The sequence below is a fragment of the Scatophagus argus genome, chromosome 8 (genome assembly GCF_020382885.2).
Source record: "Scatophagus argus isolate fScaArg1 chromosome 8, fScaArg1.pri, whole genome shotgun sequence".
In the NCBI taxonomy this organism is placed as follows: domain Eukaryota; kingdom Metazoa; phylum Chordata; class Actinopteri; family Scatophagidae; genus Scatophagus; species Scatophagus argus.
The window spans coordinates 9,037,634-9,053,278 of NC_058500.1; the positions used below are offsets into that span (position 1 = coordinate 9,037,634).

The following is a 15,645-nucleotide window of genomic DNA, read 5'->3' on the forward strand; positions in this document are numbered from 1 at the left end:
CAAGAAAACAAAATTGACTATTTACAGCATGGAAAATGTCGGACATGTGCCAAATCCACCAGTCTTGCAACCAAAAACAAAAATAAAAACTCAGATAAAACGTGTTTCATATGATGTTCAGCAGCTTACCATCGTCGTCGCACTCTTCCAGAGCCCTGGAGCCTTTGTCTCTACACCGAGGATCCAGCCATGATGTAGTCTTTGTGTTGTGGCTGGAAGGAAACAAACCACACGACGGAACAATTCAACACAGGCCATCAAAGTGACATATAAAAGCACAGCAGGGGTGAATGCATCAATAAGAATTAGAAAGTAAACCACGTCAGCAAGTTTACAGAGGAGAGCAGTCATCTGCTGCAAAGAGAAATGAGAATAACAAAACAACACAAGCAAGATAAGAAGAATAAATGATCAGACTTTTCCCTCTATTGTCAAACAAGAACATACTGTAATTCAGTGATAGCAGAAATGAACATACAAGCTCTGAAAATACACAGCCATGTCCTGGTGGTGTGTCTTTGTCGTGCTGCAGAGAGGACAGAGAGGTGGAGGTAGTCAGGTGGTCAGGATGTGATCTCCTTTAGAGATCGGGACATGCAGGGATTAACAGGGAAGCAGTGGCACCCAGGGGGCTGGGCAGGTTGGCTGGGAAGAGGCCTAAAAACCAAATCATGGGGGGAAGACAAGCCACTGGACGAACAAAAGGAATAATAGTGCAGGTAAAATACAGAAAACACCAACGACGGTATAAGCTACGGTGAGAAATGCTTAATCAGGCAGTGTGCGTGTGTGTGTGTGTGTGTGTGTGTGCAGCAGATCATACTGTAAACCGCTGCAGGCTGTTGATACATACTCTATGAAGTAAAGTTCTCCATTCTCAGTGTAGGCCATCTCCCAGTTCTCAGGCAGTGGTCCCAGCGGGTCTTCTGGAGAGACCTGGGGTTCTGCGAGAGTCTGCTGCCCGCTGTCTGAGGTGGAGGTGGCCGCATTGTTCAGACCACAGGATGGAGCATTGTCACGTGCGGGGTACGGCCGGAGGATGCCGCCGCGGCTCTCGTCCTGGTCGTTAGGGTTACCTGTGCACAACAAAGGAGAGGGGAAGAGACTACGCACTAAGGATCCTGGGTAACACAACGAGCACAACACAGAGCGACAAAACACCAAAAAAAAGAACAAAAACACAGTTTATGTCGCGTGCATGCAAGAAAATTGCAGATGCAAAAAGCAGACAGGCTTACTCTGAATCCTCTTTAGCAGATATCATGCAAGTAACCACACCAAAGCCCCAGTACTTCCCCTTCCCCCACGTGAAGTTTGGCTCCCGCCCATTTCTAGTGTACTGAAAGGGCCCCAGGAATATGTTAATTCTTTTAACAGCAGTCTTTCCCAAACTCTTTCTGACCCCCGCCCTGTTTTACCTCTCCAGCCATAAGCCTCTTTCTCCTAGCCACCCCAACCCCCATCCCTCCCCACTTGCTCCCCAGTTCTGGCCCAATGTTCTCCACCACTTCCGTAGGGCTTTTCAGGGTTGATCAAATGCTAATTCAACACTCTGGCAGCCTGGATGGGGGGACACAGAGAGGGCATAGATTCACAGCATCAAGAGAGGGAAAAAAAAAATACGCCACCTCTTGCACTCAAAAACAGGATCAAGCTCAATGGAGAGAGGAAAAGGTGGTACACACAATGCTTTCAAATTTTCACCTATTTTCTTTTTTTAAATACAAACACACACGCATGCACGGACACACATATACATATAAATATGTGTATAACGAAACTGATTCACATGCAGATGATTGCTAAGACGCATTGACAAATGTCTGGCTTGAAAATACTATTATCACCTGAGGGAAAAAATAACACTTGATGTTCACACGCTAGAGGAAACGCGATGAGCAAAGGCACAAAAGTGAAAAAACAAGATACTCGTATTCAAGGATGTGAGGCCTGCAGCATGGAGACAAAATGATGAATCTTGTGAGTGTGTCCTATAGTCTACTTCCTGCCCCACTACATCCCTCCTCACAAGCAGGTGGCAGTGTTTGGAGGCTCACAGAAAAGGAATCAGCATCACAAAGATATGATGTAACCACGAGACACCACCATGCCATACAACAGAGGAGAGGATCATAAACATACACACTAATCTTGCGCAAACAAATTTGTAGACACTCCTAAACAAGCATCCACTTGAGAACAAACAGATGGGGAATATTACACATGCAAAGACACAGAAACCTGCAGCAAACTGAAATCCGCAAACACAGAGGCTGGAGAGGTATCCTACGCTCTCACCTGTAAAACTGTTGTTCATTTCCGTGGCCTGGTCGTCATCGTCATCGTCAGCAGGCACTACTCGGGCGTTTTGCATGTCATTGTAGGACTTGGTGCGCTTTGGGGTGGACTGCTGGGAGCCTGCATCACTGAGAATCACTGTCCCAATGATGGGCTGCCTTGGCGGCTTGGGGGTCCCATAATAGTTACCTAGGCAACAAGAAGGACATTAGCATGCTTGAGAGAGAGACACAGAAGGAGAGAGAAGGAGAAGCTGAGACAGAGACAGAGGAAGGCAGTGGCTCTATGAAACCTTCTAATCTTTTGCTGAGAGGAAAGCTGGATCACAATGTGCCCACAAATCGTGGAAATAAGCTGCTGGTGGGAAAGCAAAATGGTTCTAGTTTACGTTTGAGGCTGCAGAGCTGTATTGTCTGGACTCTGAAAGTATACTGAACAAAAACAATGGACCAGCTCGCAACATCTGCTTGATCTAACAGCTTTTTCTGACTGACTGCTGTAAGTGCTCCAAACAAAAAATGTATCAAATTTTTTCTAGCATGATATGAATCATGTATATAAGTATTCTTTGTAAATATGAGAGAGAAAAGCTCCCTGGATAGCTATGTGTCTAATGCATACCAAGTAATGGCAACACTAAAAGGAGATCAATACCCACTTTTATATCCATCAGTTCAGTATGAACCTTCAGCAACATCAGTTAGCACGGCATAAAGACTGGAAACAGCTCACCCAACTCTGTCTATATGTAACAAAATCCACCTAGCAGTCATTAATTTAATCAACAAGAAAAGTTTAAAAAGAATTATTTGTATGTGACTGTTTCTTTTGTTGGGTGCAGTACTTTCCTGGACTCTGGCCCTGGTTACTTAAAAGAATATGCTAATTCACTTCAGATCAATACTACTGTCATGTCTGTCTGTTAATTTAAGGCTACAGGCAGCAGCTGATTATCTTATTTTAGGATTAAGGCTGAAAGCAGTGGAAACTGCAAGCATGTCACTGTCCAACAACAAACAAGATATGATGTGCTAATTAATAAGACTGAAAAAGTGTCGGTAGGCAGATTTTGCTACCTTCAGCCAGAACCAGCCAAGCAGTTACCCTGTCTTTTTAGTTTATGCTAAGCTAACTATCTTCTGCCTGTAATGTATTTATAGCACATATACGAAGTATTGATCTTCTTGTTTAACTCTCAGCAAGGAAGTGAAAACCAGTATTTAACAAAAGGCCGAACTATTCCTTTAACAGTTAGTATTCAGCCATAGATGTCTACAGTTGAATGTAATCTCTTCCTGTAAAATCTCTGCTGGACATTATTAAATAAATTAAACAAAACTTACCAAAAATTCTCCAGAAAATGGAGAGAAAAATTACAAGCATGTACATATAATCATATATGTTTCTCTGTAGTCATATATCTATAAACATCCAGATTTAGTAATGAATCAATAACCCTGTCTTTCTCTGGATGGCCATAGACTCCTGTGGACAGGTATTTGACATTGTCTGCATGAAAAGGAGAAACGTGCCAACACACAGCAGAACCGGTGCCAAGCAGATTAATGTCGTAACATCCTCTCCCGGCTGCGTGCTCACAATCTCTCTCTGTCTCTCTCTCTCTCTCTCTCTCTCTCTCTCACACACACACACACACACACACACACACACTAATTAGACTTAGCTCTGTGTAGCACACAGGCTCACAAACAAACACACAATGCAAAAACACACATCCACCCACACACGCATGCACACATGCTTACACACACAGGTTTGTGTCAGTATGAGACTTAGTGCTGCACAACACTGTCCTAATCAGAGTGAGAGGGGCAGATGTGAAGTGACCTGCTGTCTCCTGGATGCATCTCTCCCCCCCCCCCCCCCCCCATCATGCACAGTCTAATCGAAATCAACTGAGTGCACAGTGTTACAGCCCGCCTGCATGTAGGAAAAAATAAATGTTGATTGCTTCCACGTTCATTGTATCTGTGGAAAATCAGGACACCTGCGCTACAGTGAGTGTCAGTTATGATCATCATCATCATCTTCATCATCATCCACACCTTCATATGTTCCTATTTCCAGTAGTGTGCCACTCTCCTCAAGTTCTAGGAAGTCCTCCACAGACAGAAAGTTGTAATCCACCCCTGGGACCTCTCCGTCTCGAGGGGGGCGGGTTGTACCTAAGGACAGACAGACAACAGACAACAAACAGATGAGGTTTAGGATGCAGTCAATAACCCGTTAAAATTCAAACCACATGCTTACAGTTGAAGGTGAAATCATATTTTTGCTCCTGGCACAACAACATGTTCAATATGCTTCTCTCACACCTACCACACTGAAAGCCTATCATTACTGTTAAAATGCAGTCAACATCCAAAAGATTGATTCAGCTTTCTGAAATGATGACCAGCCATGGTGAAGGGTTTCCAAAGCAGTAAATGAGAGAGTTCTGAAATCAAGAGGATGTGATTGTAATTCAGCGCAATGATTGGAGGCCAAGTGACTGGTGAGTGGCTGTGAATATAATGTCAGGAAATTAAACTGAGGCTCACATCTCGAGCTGTGTCTCTGCCTCATGGGAAACTGCTGCCTGCTAAGTCACAAGATAAAATAAAGGTCACCTTAAACAGTAGCCTTGATACTGTTACCAATCCATCAGTTTCTTCATGGTGAGTCTGGTATTGTAAAATGCACCATAATAACAGTATTACACCCGTTTTACTTGAGTGGTTATTGATTGTTAAAACTGCATTGTCCTCATTTGGAATGCAGTGACAAACAGCGACATTTACTGCATTCTCAGGCGTTCTTAAGTTTAATTGTAGTACAATAAAAGCTTTTTTTGTCGGAGACAATATTAGCCAGGGCCAATTCCTTTTGTAAGGTTGCATCGGCGACAACATGAGATAGTGGAACTCAATCAATTGTTTAGTTTTAAATTCTGTTAAAAGGTAAAACATTAAAATGTTCCTTGCTTGCCTTGCTGACCTGAGCCCGATACTGAAGTTAATGATTAGGAGTCTGGGGTGTTTTTACTTTATGGAGGGAACATTGTGCAGTAGGAAGTTGACACCAGACAATGAAGACAGGGGCTATTGTGTCTCTGTCTTAACAAAAGGGAGATGAGATGGCAGGCCAGATGGTTGACAGAAGTTGTGAACCAGCTGTGACTGGAGTACCTATGCTTATATATGCTTATACTGTGTTTGTCTCTCTATATATAGATACAAGTACACGGATACAATGTGCTCTCACATTAACACCCCTCTCAAGTGACATAAACATCAGACACAATGCCTCTTACTAGGTCTAAATGCCAGATCTTAGTGTGGCGAATTATCATGGTAACATCCATTCATTACCTCTAAATACAAACTAAAGCTGGGAATTGTCATTAGTTTTGCGAGTACTGGCTCACAAACCAAGGTATTGGACAAATTAAAACCTTGACTTGACGATGGCAACGGGTGAGATTTCAGAGGATCACCAAAGTGATGACAGTTACTTCTGAGGGATCATGGATATCATCATCAAATTCCATGGCAATCCTTCTAATAGTTATCAAGGCATTACAGGCAAAGCCACAAACATCAGCCTAGAGGAAAAAACTCACCACCCAAATCATCAGGATTTATCCTCTGTAAATCATGTCAAATCAATGTCTGTACAAAATTAGCGCCAACCCATGAAGTAGATGTTAAGATATTTGAGAGAGTAAGTGAAAATTTGACACTCTGGTGGCCCTGCAGTAGAAGTCATGGGACCACACAAGTAATTACGGTTTACGCTCTAGGCACCATAAAGATTTTTACAAAATTACATCTCAATCTGTATAATTAGATATTTCGTTCGAACCAAAGTGGCTGACCCAACGACCAACAAACCGACATTACTAGACCAAAATCCATGTCCCTAGTATGGGTGAAAACTGGTTAAAAATCACTTAGGTATACCCTTAAGCAGACAGGTGGAGAAAAAGCAGTTAATGCTACCACTTTGGTATCATCACTGTGTTCTATTCTAGATGAGTGAGAAAGCTCATGTTTGACACAAGTCTCTTGCTTGTTCAAGTGTTTACCTGAGGCTCTCCAATATGCAAGCTCACACTCCATCCCACAGGGTACATCCAGCCCACAAACACCTGACAATAAGCAAGTCTTTGCAGTGCACTACTCGCATCTCCACTGCACTGGAAAAGCAACACTGATTCTCTTTAGCGCTTTTTTCTTTCTCCCATTTTGAAAATGATACTCAGGATAAACTGATAAGGGGGAGGTGATTATACTGACAAGACACAGAGCTCAGCATGTGAGCAACAAAACAATCAATCACATGAAAAAATAAGAAAAAGCAAGATACATCATCTAACTGACCGCTTACAACAGTAGCGCACAAACAAAGTGCTGCTTTGTATTCACCTCAGCGGATCAGGATGAGATGAAAGTGAAACAGTCTGGGAGTTTGAGTCATAGGACTGGGTGGTCCCATGGTGGGAGATGTTTCTCAGGCTCAGTGTGCTCTAATGACGCTATGTGCTGAACAGGGAATGGAGCTGTTATTCCAGGCTATTCCCTATAGTAGAGAACTCTGCAAGTATGACTAATTCTGACGTTAATATATTACAGAATATTGAAGGCTGAGTGCTGCCTTGTTATGACAAATCTTTCAAAGTCTATTAGGTGTTATGTAATTACATTTTGGGGAAGTTTATTTGTCAGACTCTGCAAACACTTGATAATTAAGCTTTGCCATGAAACTTGACAGTCTGAGCTCCTGGGTTATTTACCGAGATACTCTGTTTGTACTCTGTGAAGTCTTATAATGTAAATGCAGTATTTTCAGAATTGTAGCCCACATTGTGAAGTAGTTTATGATGTCACAACCATGGATTTGAACTCATTCAAATCACACTGTGGTGTCACCCGTATGTCCCGATGCAGTGGGAAGCAGTCACAGAACCTCACATTTTGTAAAGGAAATGAACTGATGGCAGCAAACTCAGAGAGTAAAAGAAAAGGTGTGGATTCCAGTTTTAGACATCTTATAATACAGCAACATAATGATACAGTTTCTGAAATCAAAAACTATAATTTACAAGTGGAAGAACCCATTTATTATTGAAGTAAACGGTGTGCAATTTCTGAGGATCTTCACTAATCTTGTGAAACCACACACTGGTGGGCAGAAACACAGAATTTTTCTGTCGACCCCTGAGAGTTTTCCACCCAGTGCCAAACAAGAGCAGCATCTTGTTCTTCTGAAGATAGAAAAACAAACAGAAACTGAACTGTTCAACCTTTGGTCAACATGCATCTATCAGCAGTTTAAAGCAGAACTACTTCAATAAAAATGGGACCACTGTGCGCCAGCAGTGCATTATAGATAAATTAGCAGAATTAACAACAAATCAAATGTCAAGTGGGCACAAATATGTGGGTCCAATGTCCAATGCCCTGATAGTAAGATCTTCATGGGAACAGTGTGACCATACAGAAACCTTCAGATACATAATGTTGACATGATAATCAGAGGTGTATATAGTATCTACATATTGTCTATATCATGATATTTCAAGAGAGCAAAAAATAAAGAACAATGAATCCAAAATTATCTTGAAAATCGATTCATTTTTTTAAACAAATAGTCAAATTACAAAAATTGACTGCTTTACTTCATTTTACATGATAGTAAATTCTTTCCGAGGTTTTTAGACATGAAATGATATCACCTTCTATACTTCAATATTCTGACTGACATAATGGTATCAGTGTATGAGAGCGACAATGAGGTCAGACTCATCACTTGTGGATAAATTCTCCGGCCAGAGACTGAACAATGACTGGGTCATACTCTGCTCTGATGAACTAACTTTGACTGACAGTCATCAATGGGCTCCATTCTTTCAGTGTGAGAAACCAGCCAGTGAATGCATGAATGTAAAAATGAAACACAAGCACATTTGGAAACATCTTCAGTTTTGAAATACCACCCATACCAGCAGAGAGTAATCTTTGTTCAGGAACAAGTTGGGTACTTATTCATCCAGACAGACACTATAAAAATGCATGCTTGTTCATTTTTCTTTTGAACTACATTGTACTGGTAGGACAACCAGTATAAAGCTTTCAAAAAGTCAACACTTGTAAAATAAATGTGATTCAATACAACAAATACAATACAAACCACTGCTGAAAAATAACTAGAAAGGTGAAGCAATATCTCTCTGTAACTGTTGTTACTGAGCTTCACAAAGTATTTATTGCAGCAATACTGCATTGGATTACTTTATTTGTTTCCACTCTGTATTTCCTAATTTATGGTTTTGCCCATAGATTCATACCAATATTAGTTTTATAAGTTTTATCAATCCAACTTCATACATTTCTAAAAATAATTCTAATAATTAATCACAACTGAAAGATCTTTTGGCTGACTGCACATTAGTGTAAAAAAGAAAAAAAAAATCAGAACAGTTCTTTGAACCATGTGTGCAATGAAGATCTCTGTGTCCTGCTGTCTAGTCTGTTTTGATTTTAGAAAATCAAATGTGACAGGTCAGGGTCGATTTCTGCAGGCATCAAATATGCTCTTGAAAAGTGACTCTTTGCACACTGCATTTTAAACTTGATATGTCGGTGAGTATGAGTATTCACTGAAGGAGAGGAGAAAAATTGGTTTTGGCCATTGGTTTTATTGATGGCATTTTAACTGACGGAATTTAATTTTGTGGTAAGAGACAGAAAAGCGGTACATGTAAACAGCTACCAATGCAGTGTGTGTCATGCATTAATGACACAATAAACATTACACATATCGGTAGTCTTAAACAGCGACAGGTTCAAAATGTTTTATGACAGCTTTTAGAGAGGCTTCACGTGCATCCAACAGTCTACAAAGGAGCTCCTTCCACAGTGAAACCCTAATCCCAGGCTGAAGATGCCACAGAGACTCTGAGAATGTGTTCACTGCTGGTTAAAGTATTTGTCTAAAATCCACCAAACGTTAACACCAGAACTGCATTCGCTAAAAGCTGAGGAAAGGAGTTTTACAGACTCAAAGAATATTCACTGTGCTCAACACCTCTATGTAGCATGTCATTTACAATGATATTTGTTGACATTAGTTTTACAACTACCTGAAATCATTAGGACAATAGTTACTGAAAACAGTGTTAATAGAATATAGCGGTATTCTTATGTATTGCTTAACAAGAATGAACACTGAAAACTTAACAGAGTAATTCAACATTTTGGAGCTCATTTGATTATATAAGATGATCAATCAAAACTCTCATATATGTTAATACGATTATAAAGCTAGTAGCCTATTAACTTAACAATACAAGCCAGAGGAAACAACCAGGAGGTTTCTGCTCAAGGGTAAGTCACAAAATGTGCCCTCTAGCACCTCTAATGTCCATTGATTAATATGTCATATCTTGTTTGTTTAATCTGTTAGAAAACCAAAGTGTAAAAATGAGCTGTGGTTTTATGTGGGGTTATGTGTGGGACTATTTTTTGTCCTTGCACCCACACAATAAAACCACATACTTGTCATTACATTTTGTTTTTGTACAGATTAATTAAACAAACAAGAACTGTATGCTAATGTGTTAATTAGTGATCTTTAGAGGTGCTTACCTTTGACAGAGTTGAGCTAGCTGTTTCCCCTTGTTTCCTTGTGCTAAACTTAGTTTACCATCTTCAGGCTGCAGCTTGAACATGATAATAGTTCTGACAGTAGTACTGATCTTCTACTGATCTCATCTACTGTGACTCTTAATGAGAGACTGAATAATTCCCAAAATGTCAAATTATTCTTTAACTGTTTTATTTTTCATCACTAATCATATCACATTGCATTTTTGTTTTTTTTCCAAACATCTATAAAATACAAAATTCTTTGTAACGATATAAAAATAGTCAGTGTTTACATTAGAGGCTACTCAAATTTGTGTGTTTTTTTTTTTTTTTTTTTTTTTTTTTATCTGATTGCAGTTCTGCTGATGAAGCATGTAGATGCCAGCTACAAGTTGCTGATCAATTATCACCATCCATCCATCCATCACTGTTCAGGGTTGGGTCGCAGTAGCGACAGGCTAAGCAGGATATTCCATATGTACCTCTCCTCAGCAACATTTCCAAGATCCTCCTGGGGATCTCAAGGCATTCCCAGGTCTGATGAGACATGTAATCCCTCCAGCATGTTGTGAGTCTACCCCAGGCTCTCCTCCTAGTTGGGTGTGCTTAGAAAACCTGGGAGGCGCCCAGGTTTCCTAATGAGATGCCCCAAAAAACCTGAGGTGGCTCCTTTCAACATAATTAGTGGCTCTGCTATGAGCTCCCCCCTGATGTCCAATCTGTCTTTATGGCTGAGCTCAGCCATCCTAAGGAAGAAACTCTTTTTTGGCCATTTGCATCTGCAATCTCAAAGCTCCCGATCATAGGTGAGGGTTGGATCATATATCAATTGTTAAATTGATATATTGATATAAGTTTTGACTTTCAGCTCATCTCCCTCTTCATCATAACATTCCAGTATAACACCTGTATTACCAGACTGTCACTCCAAGATTTGAGGGGAGAATATAAAAAACAGTGAAGGTTGATAGACAAACCAAACAGGAAATTCAGTTATATTCTAACAGACAACATAACACAAACATAAAGTAACATAAAGTACCACTGTCATCAACCAAAGAAAATGTTTACAATGTTTACGAAGCCTACAAGGTGATTTTAGTTTGCAGAAATAGTTCACACACACTCTGTGCCATTCCAAAAACATGTTCTAACAAGAAGCAGCTTCAAAAATATTAACAAAACTGACAGTCAACTGCCATGTGCCAGTGGCTCTGTGAGGTTGTACCCTGGAACACCAGTGCTTGCTGCTAAATGCTAAGCTACTACAAAGAGAATACAGCACTACTGCAATTTAACCGTAGGCAGATTTTACACAAACAAACTGCGTTTAATGTTGTGAAGCATACACTGCTTCACAACATTAAATGCAGTTTGTTTGTTTGTTTGTTTGTTGCTACAACCTGCATCACTGCTTGATTTGCTAGTAGCTCACAAATCATCTTCGTGTAACCAAATTATAACCTGATTCACTCATTCCTTTCTAACAGAATGGTAAAGTCAGCTATTGTCTCTCAAAGCACAGTACTATATACACTGGTATATGATACATTGTGAGATGACAGAAATGTGTCTGCTATACTGTTTATACCAACGTTACAATCCTTTTAATCTCTCTGGCTGTGTTAGGCTGTTGCAGGCAATGTTGCGATCCAGTCAACTGGATTGGATCCATAAAATGGCTTTGAAAAGAAAAGAAGAAAAAAAAAATCACCAGCAGTATGCCCACAGCTCCCCTTTGTTACCCTTCCCTTTTTATTGTGTAATGAATGAATATAATTCTCACTGTCCGCTCAGCATAGCTCTTGTACCCTTCTCACCACCTCTCTTGATTCCTCTTTTGTATCTTCTTCTTTTTCCTGATGTGCATGTTCTGTACCTCACCATTAATTCCTCCTCTTCTTTCTCAATTTTCATTTCTCACTACGAGGATGTTTAATTCTATTTCTGTCCTCCCGCTTTTGAAATACTCAGTATTTTAGTGGGCTGATACAGTGTTAGTTTGCAGGTATGATGAAGCATCTACCACAGCGCAGATGTTTTCCTGCCAAACACACAACATCCAATCAGTATCAATCTCTCTCTTAACAACGACGTCAATCAGCAGCTCCAGTCCATCCCCACAGGGAGAAGAGGGGAGGGGGGTGGGAGTACGGGGCTGTTGTGACAGGGTGCATCTGCCAAATGGTGGAACAGCAGAAAGGAGAAAGATGGAGAGTGGAGGAGGACGAGGGTGGCACAGACACATGACACACTAAAGGAAAAAATAATCACCTAACGGGCACGTGAAATCCCTTGCACAGCAAACAGCTCGTGTTTTCTCCCTCATTCTCACCTCTTGCTGTCTGACAAACAACTGCCACACCACCAAGAAGCCAAACACAAATACACAAACACTGCACCTCTGGCTTGTTGTGCAGCACGCTCTCCATCCTTGTTCTCCTCACACGCGTCCTCTCCACTTTCATCTTGTCTGAGCATCGTGTTATTGAGAGAGTAACATCTCGTTCTCTTTCACACAAGGATAAAGCTGGGTATGTGCATGTGTGTGAGACAGAACTATTGATCTAAGCACTGCTAAAAGGATAAAGAAGTTCAAGCAAGCCTGTCCTTCCTTCTGTCACGCCATCAACATTATCTGTGTGTCTGTATGTATTCTCTGAACTGGTAGCACTCATCTGTACAATGAAAAGCAGACCAGTGTTGTAATGAATAGTCCATCAACTGATTAGTTGACCTTTTCTGCTTTTTTCTGCTTTTTAGGGCTGTTTGTAATGATTATTTGAATTGCTTCTTGATTCCCAAAGCTCAAGATGACATTTCAAATTGCTAAAACCAAAAGGTATTTAATTTACAGTTTTTTATAACAAAGCTTGCCCTTTATTTTGCTAATAATTTACTTAAATGATTCATGCTTAACATTTTCATTCTGTTAAACGACTTATCTCAGTCTTAATCTGTTTTATATCGTTAACTGAATATTTCTGTTCGTTGGACTACTGGTGAGGCCATTTGAAGACATTAACTTCAGTTCTGGTAAATTTTCGTAATTTCTTTACAGACTAAATATTAATATACAGCCTAAAGCAATGCAGTAACCCAAGAACCCCACTTTTATGAATGACTCCAAATAGTAGAGCTCTTAATTACAGCAACAACACGTGTTATTCTGCTCACCTGTACAGGAAGTGGAGGGCTAAAACGAGCTCTATCATAAGCCAAATCTTCACGTACAAGAGTAGTGTTACATGTCTGCTCACTATTCACCCCCCAATGTGCTTTGCTCTAGATTTAGCTGAAGTCTGTGTATGGCATTAAATTTACAGTAAACACACACACATATGCAGGTATGTGCATCCACGCTGGCTGAACCAAACAGACATACAATCAGAGAGACAGATAAAGACACAGATAGAAGGGAAAAAAGGTGCGTAAACACATACAGTGTATGGTGTATTCAGAGTGTGAACTATAAATAGGAGGTTGTGGAAGCAAGTTTCTGTCCTCACTGGCAGTTCATAAAAAGCTCTGGAGCAGGGGACATGTGTCTCTGAAGTGGCCTGTTTGAGTGCCTGCTATGACCCACATCCTGCCTCCTAATACTGGGCCACTCACTCACTGCTACTGAACACACATCGTAAACTGCAGGAGCATCCAAGCTGTCGTAAGTCATTAATTACAGACCTTGGAGTTGTAGACCCTGGAGAAATGTTATCACCTTACAGAAGGTACTGTACCGTAAATTTCAACTCTGTCATGGCAAAATGAGATTATTCAACCACACATGAATGTCCTGGAGTAAACAAAGAGTTTGTATGAGAAGATTAACACACATTGAGCAAACCAACTTGAAGTGCATTACAGCAGCAACATCTCTCAACGAGGTCCCACAGAAAGCAGCCGAAATTACAGATAAAACTGTGATTACCTTTATCTGTGAGAAACAATTGCTGTAATGAAGAAGCTAGCTTTCTTCAACTATATGATGGCAGCATGTCCTAACACTCAAATTGCGACACATAGATGATGCTGGATGGACTTATCCACATTCTCTTTTGATTACTTGAAAAAAGGAGTTTCTGAAAGATGAGACCACCATGAATTGATACAGAAACCTACTTTAGGTTAGGCTATAGATACACAAGGCGTTTCACAATCAAGTTAAGCCTCACCTTAACCTGCACCAAAACATGCACAGTAAACAGGAACCATCCTCAAGTTCCTTAATCTCATTAAAATGGTCTCAGACAGAATCTGATCAGAGTAGTTTGCTTTTTCCGAATGTTTCTTCATGGCTCTGTGAAAGCACACTGAATAAGCGCAAGTACTAGTGGACATTTTATCTGGCTTCAGAGAAAAGCAGATTCTAAGGCCATCTGGCTACTGAATCTTTTACAATGCACAGGGCTCAACTTCCACAGTTTTTTCAGCCAAAAGTTCACAATTTTCTACTTTTTTTTACCACATCATGAGGAATTTTATCATCGGAAATACTGAGCTAATATCCATCCACTAAAATGGTACCATGCTGAGCATCAGCACAAATGCCCAACGTCAAGGAAAAAAACAAAACAGACAAACATGAACCTATTTTTGCAAGAAGCAAAGTTGCCTTGTGGTCTGAAGCAAGCTATGTGAGTTTTACACTATGATGGAAGCTGTTATTTGTGGAGGCTGGCTAAATATTTCATTCATGTAGCTGAGTGAATGTTTGTATCATCTAAAAGGGGCCCAAGCCTGTCGGGGATAGCCTCATGTAACATTATGTACTGCACAAGTACGAAGGCTAAAGGATTAACAAATGTGACCTGGTACTATTCAGAATTTATGAGCTACAAATGGAAAGGCTGATGTTAAAGGTTTTGAGTGCATCTGAAAATATATTTCATGAGTCAGTGACACTTTAAAGTGTTGTCTCAAGCCATGCTAGAGGGCGAGGCTCTGTGGATAGCGATGCTGGTCAGTCGGCTCATTATTTTGTTCCAGACTAATATATAACTATTGGATGGATTGCCATGAAATTTTGTACAGACATTCATGTTCACCAAAAGATGAATCCTCATGATACTTTGACTTTTCCTCTATAGTGACAAGCTTTTAAGGTCAAGCTTTTAACTTATATGGTGAAATATTTGATCTACTGGACGGACTGATGCTGAATTTCATACCCACAGTTATGTTTCATAGATAACATTAAAAAAAATTTGGTGATCCTTTGACTTTTCTTCTAACACTTGAGTGCCGCAGTGAAGTTCGCATTGAGTGAATTGCCTCAACAGCATGGTAACATGCTAAATTAAGACGATGAATGATGATGGTAAATATTAGACCCGCTTAACCTCAGCATGTTAGCACTGTCATGTTAGTTATGTTGATGTTACCTCAAATTCCTGGTGTGCCCAAATTCAACCCAAATTCCAAAGAAGTAGGATGCTGAGTAAAATGTAAAAAAAATAAAAATAAAAATAGAAAAAAGAATGAAACCATTTGTAAACAAACCTGTCAAAACATAGAATAGGCTATATTAAGCAAAAATCACTGAAGTTGTTTGTTGAGCAGGTGTGGTAACAGTACATTCCTATATTTACTTAATCTGCACCAACCAAAAATTAATTTTAACCTGGGACTTCATCTATTTATCTATCACTAACGCCTGCCAGTAAATGAACCCTAAATCACTCACTGAATGTCGGCATAC

At 40.2% G+C, this 15,645-nt stretch overlaps 1 protein-coding gene across 9 annotated transcripts in view; it reads right to left on the reverse strand.

Annotated features, from left to right (window-relative positions):
* Positions 1-15,645, reverse strand: part of LOC124062837 (membrane-associated guanylate kinase, WW and PDZ domain-containing protein 1-like) — an 84,160-nt gene that overhangs the window by 31,544 nt on the left and 36,971 nt on the right. For 5 of the 9 annotated variants that reach the window (XM_046395844.1, XM_046395846.1, XM_046395843.1 and 2 more), the window contains 5 exons: positions 4,365-4,484; positions 2,299-2,487; positions 854-1,076; positions 479-526; positions 130-212 (listed from right to left, as the gene is read on the reverse strand). In XM_046395844.1, coding sequence (XP_046251800.1) covers positions 130-212; positions 479-526; positions 854-1,076; positions 2,299-2,487; positions 4,365-4,484 — 663 coding nt within the window. The remainder of the gene's footprint in view (positions 1-129; positions 213-478; positions 527-853; positions 1,077-2,298; positions 2,488-4,364; positions 4,485-15,645) is intronic. The other 4 variants (XM_046395849.1, XM_046395851.1, XM_046395848.1 and 1 more) reach the window with 1 other exon arrangement.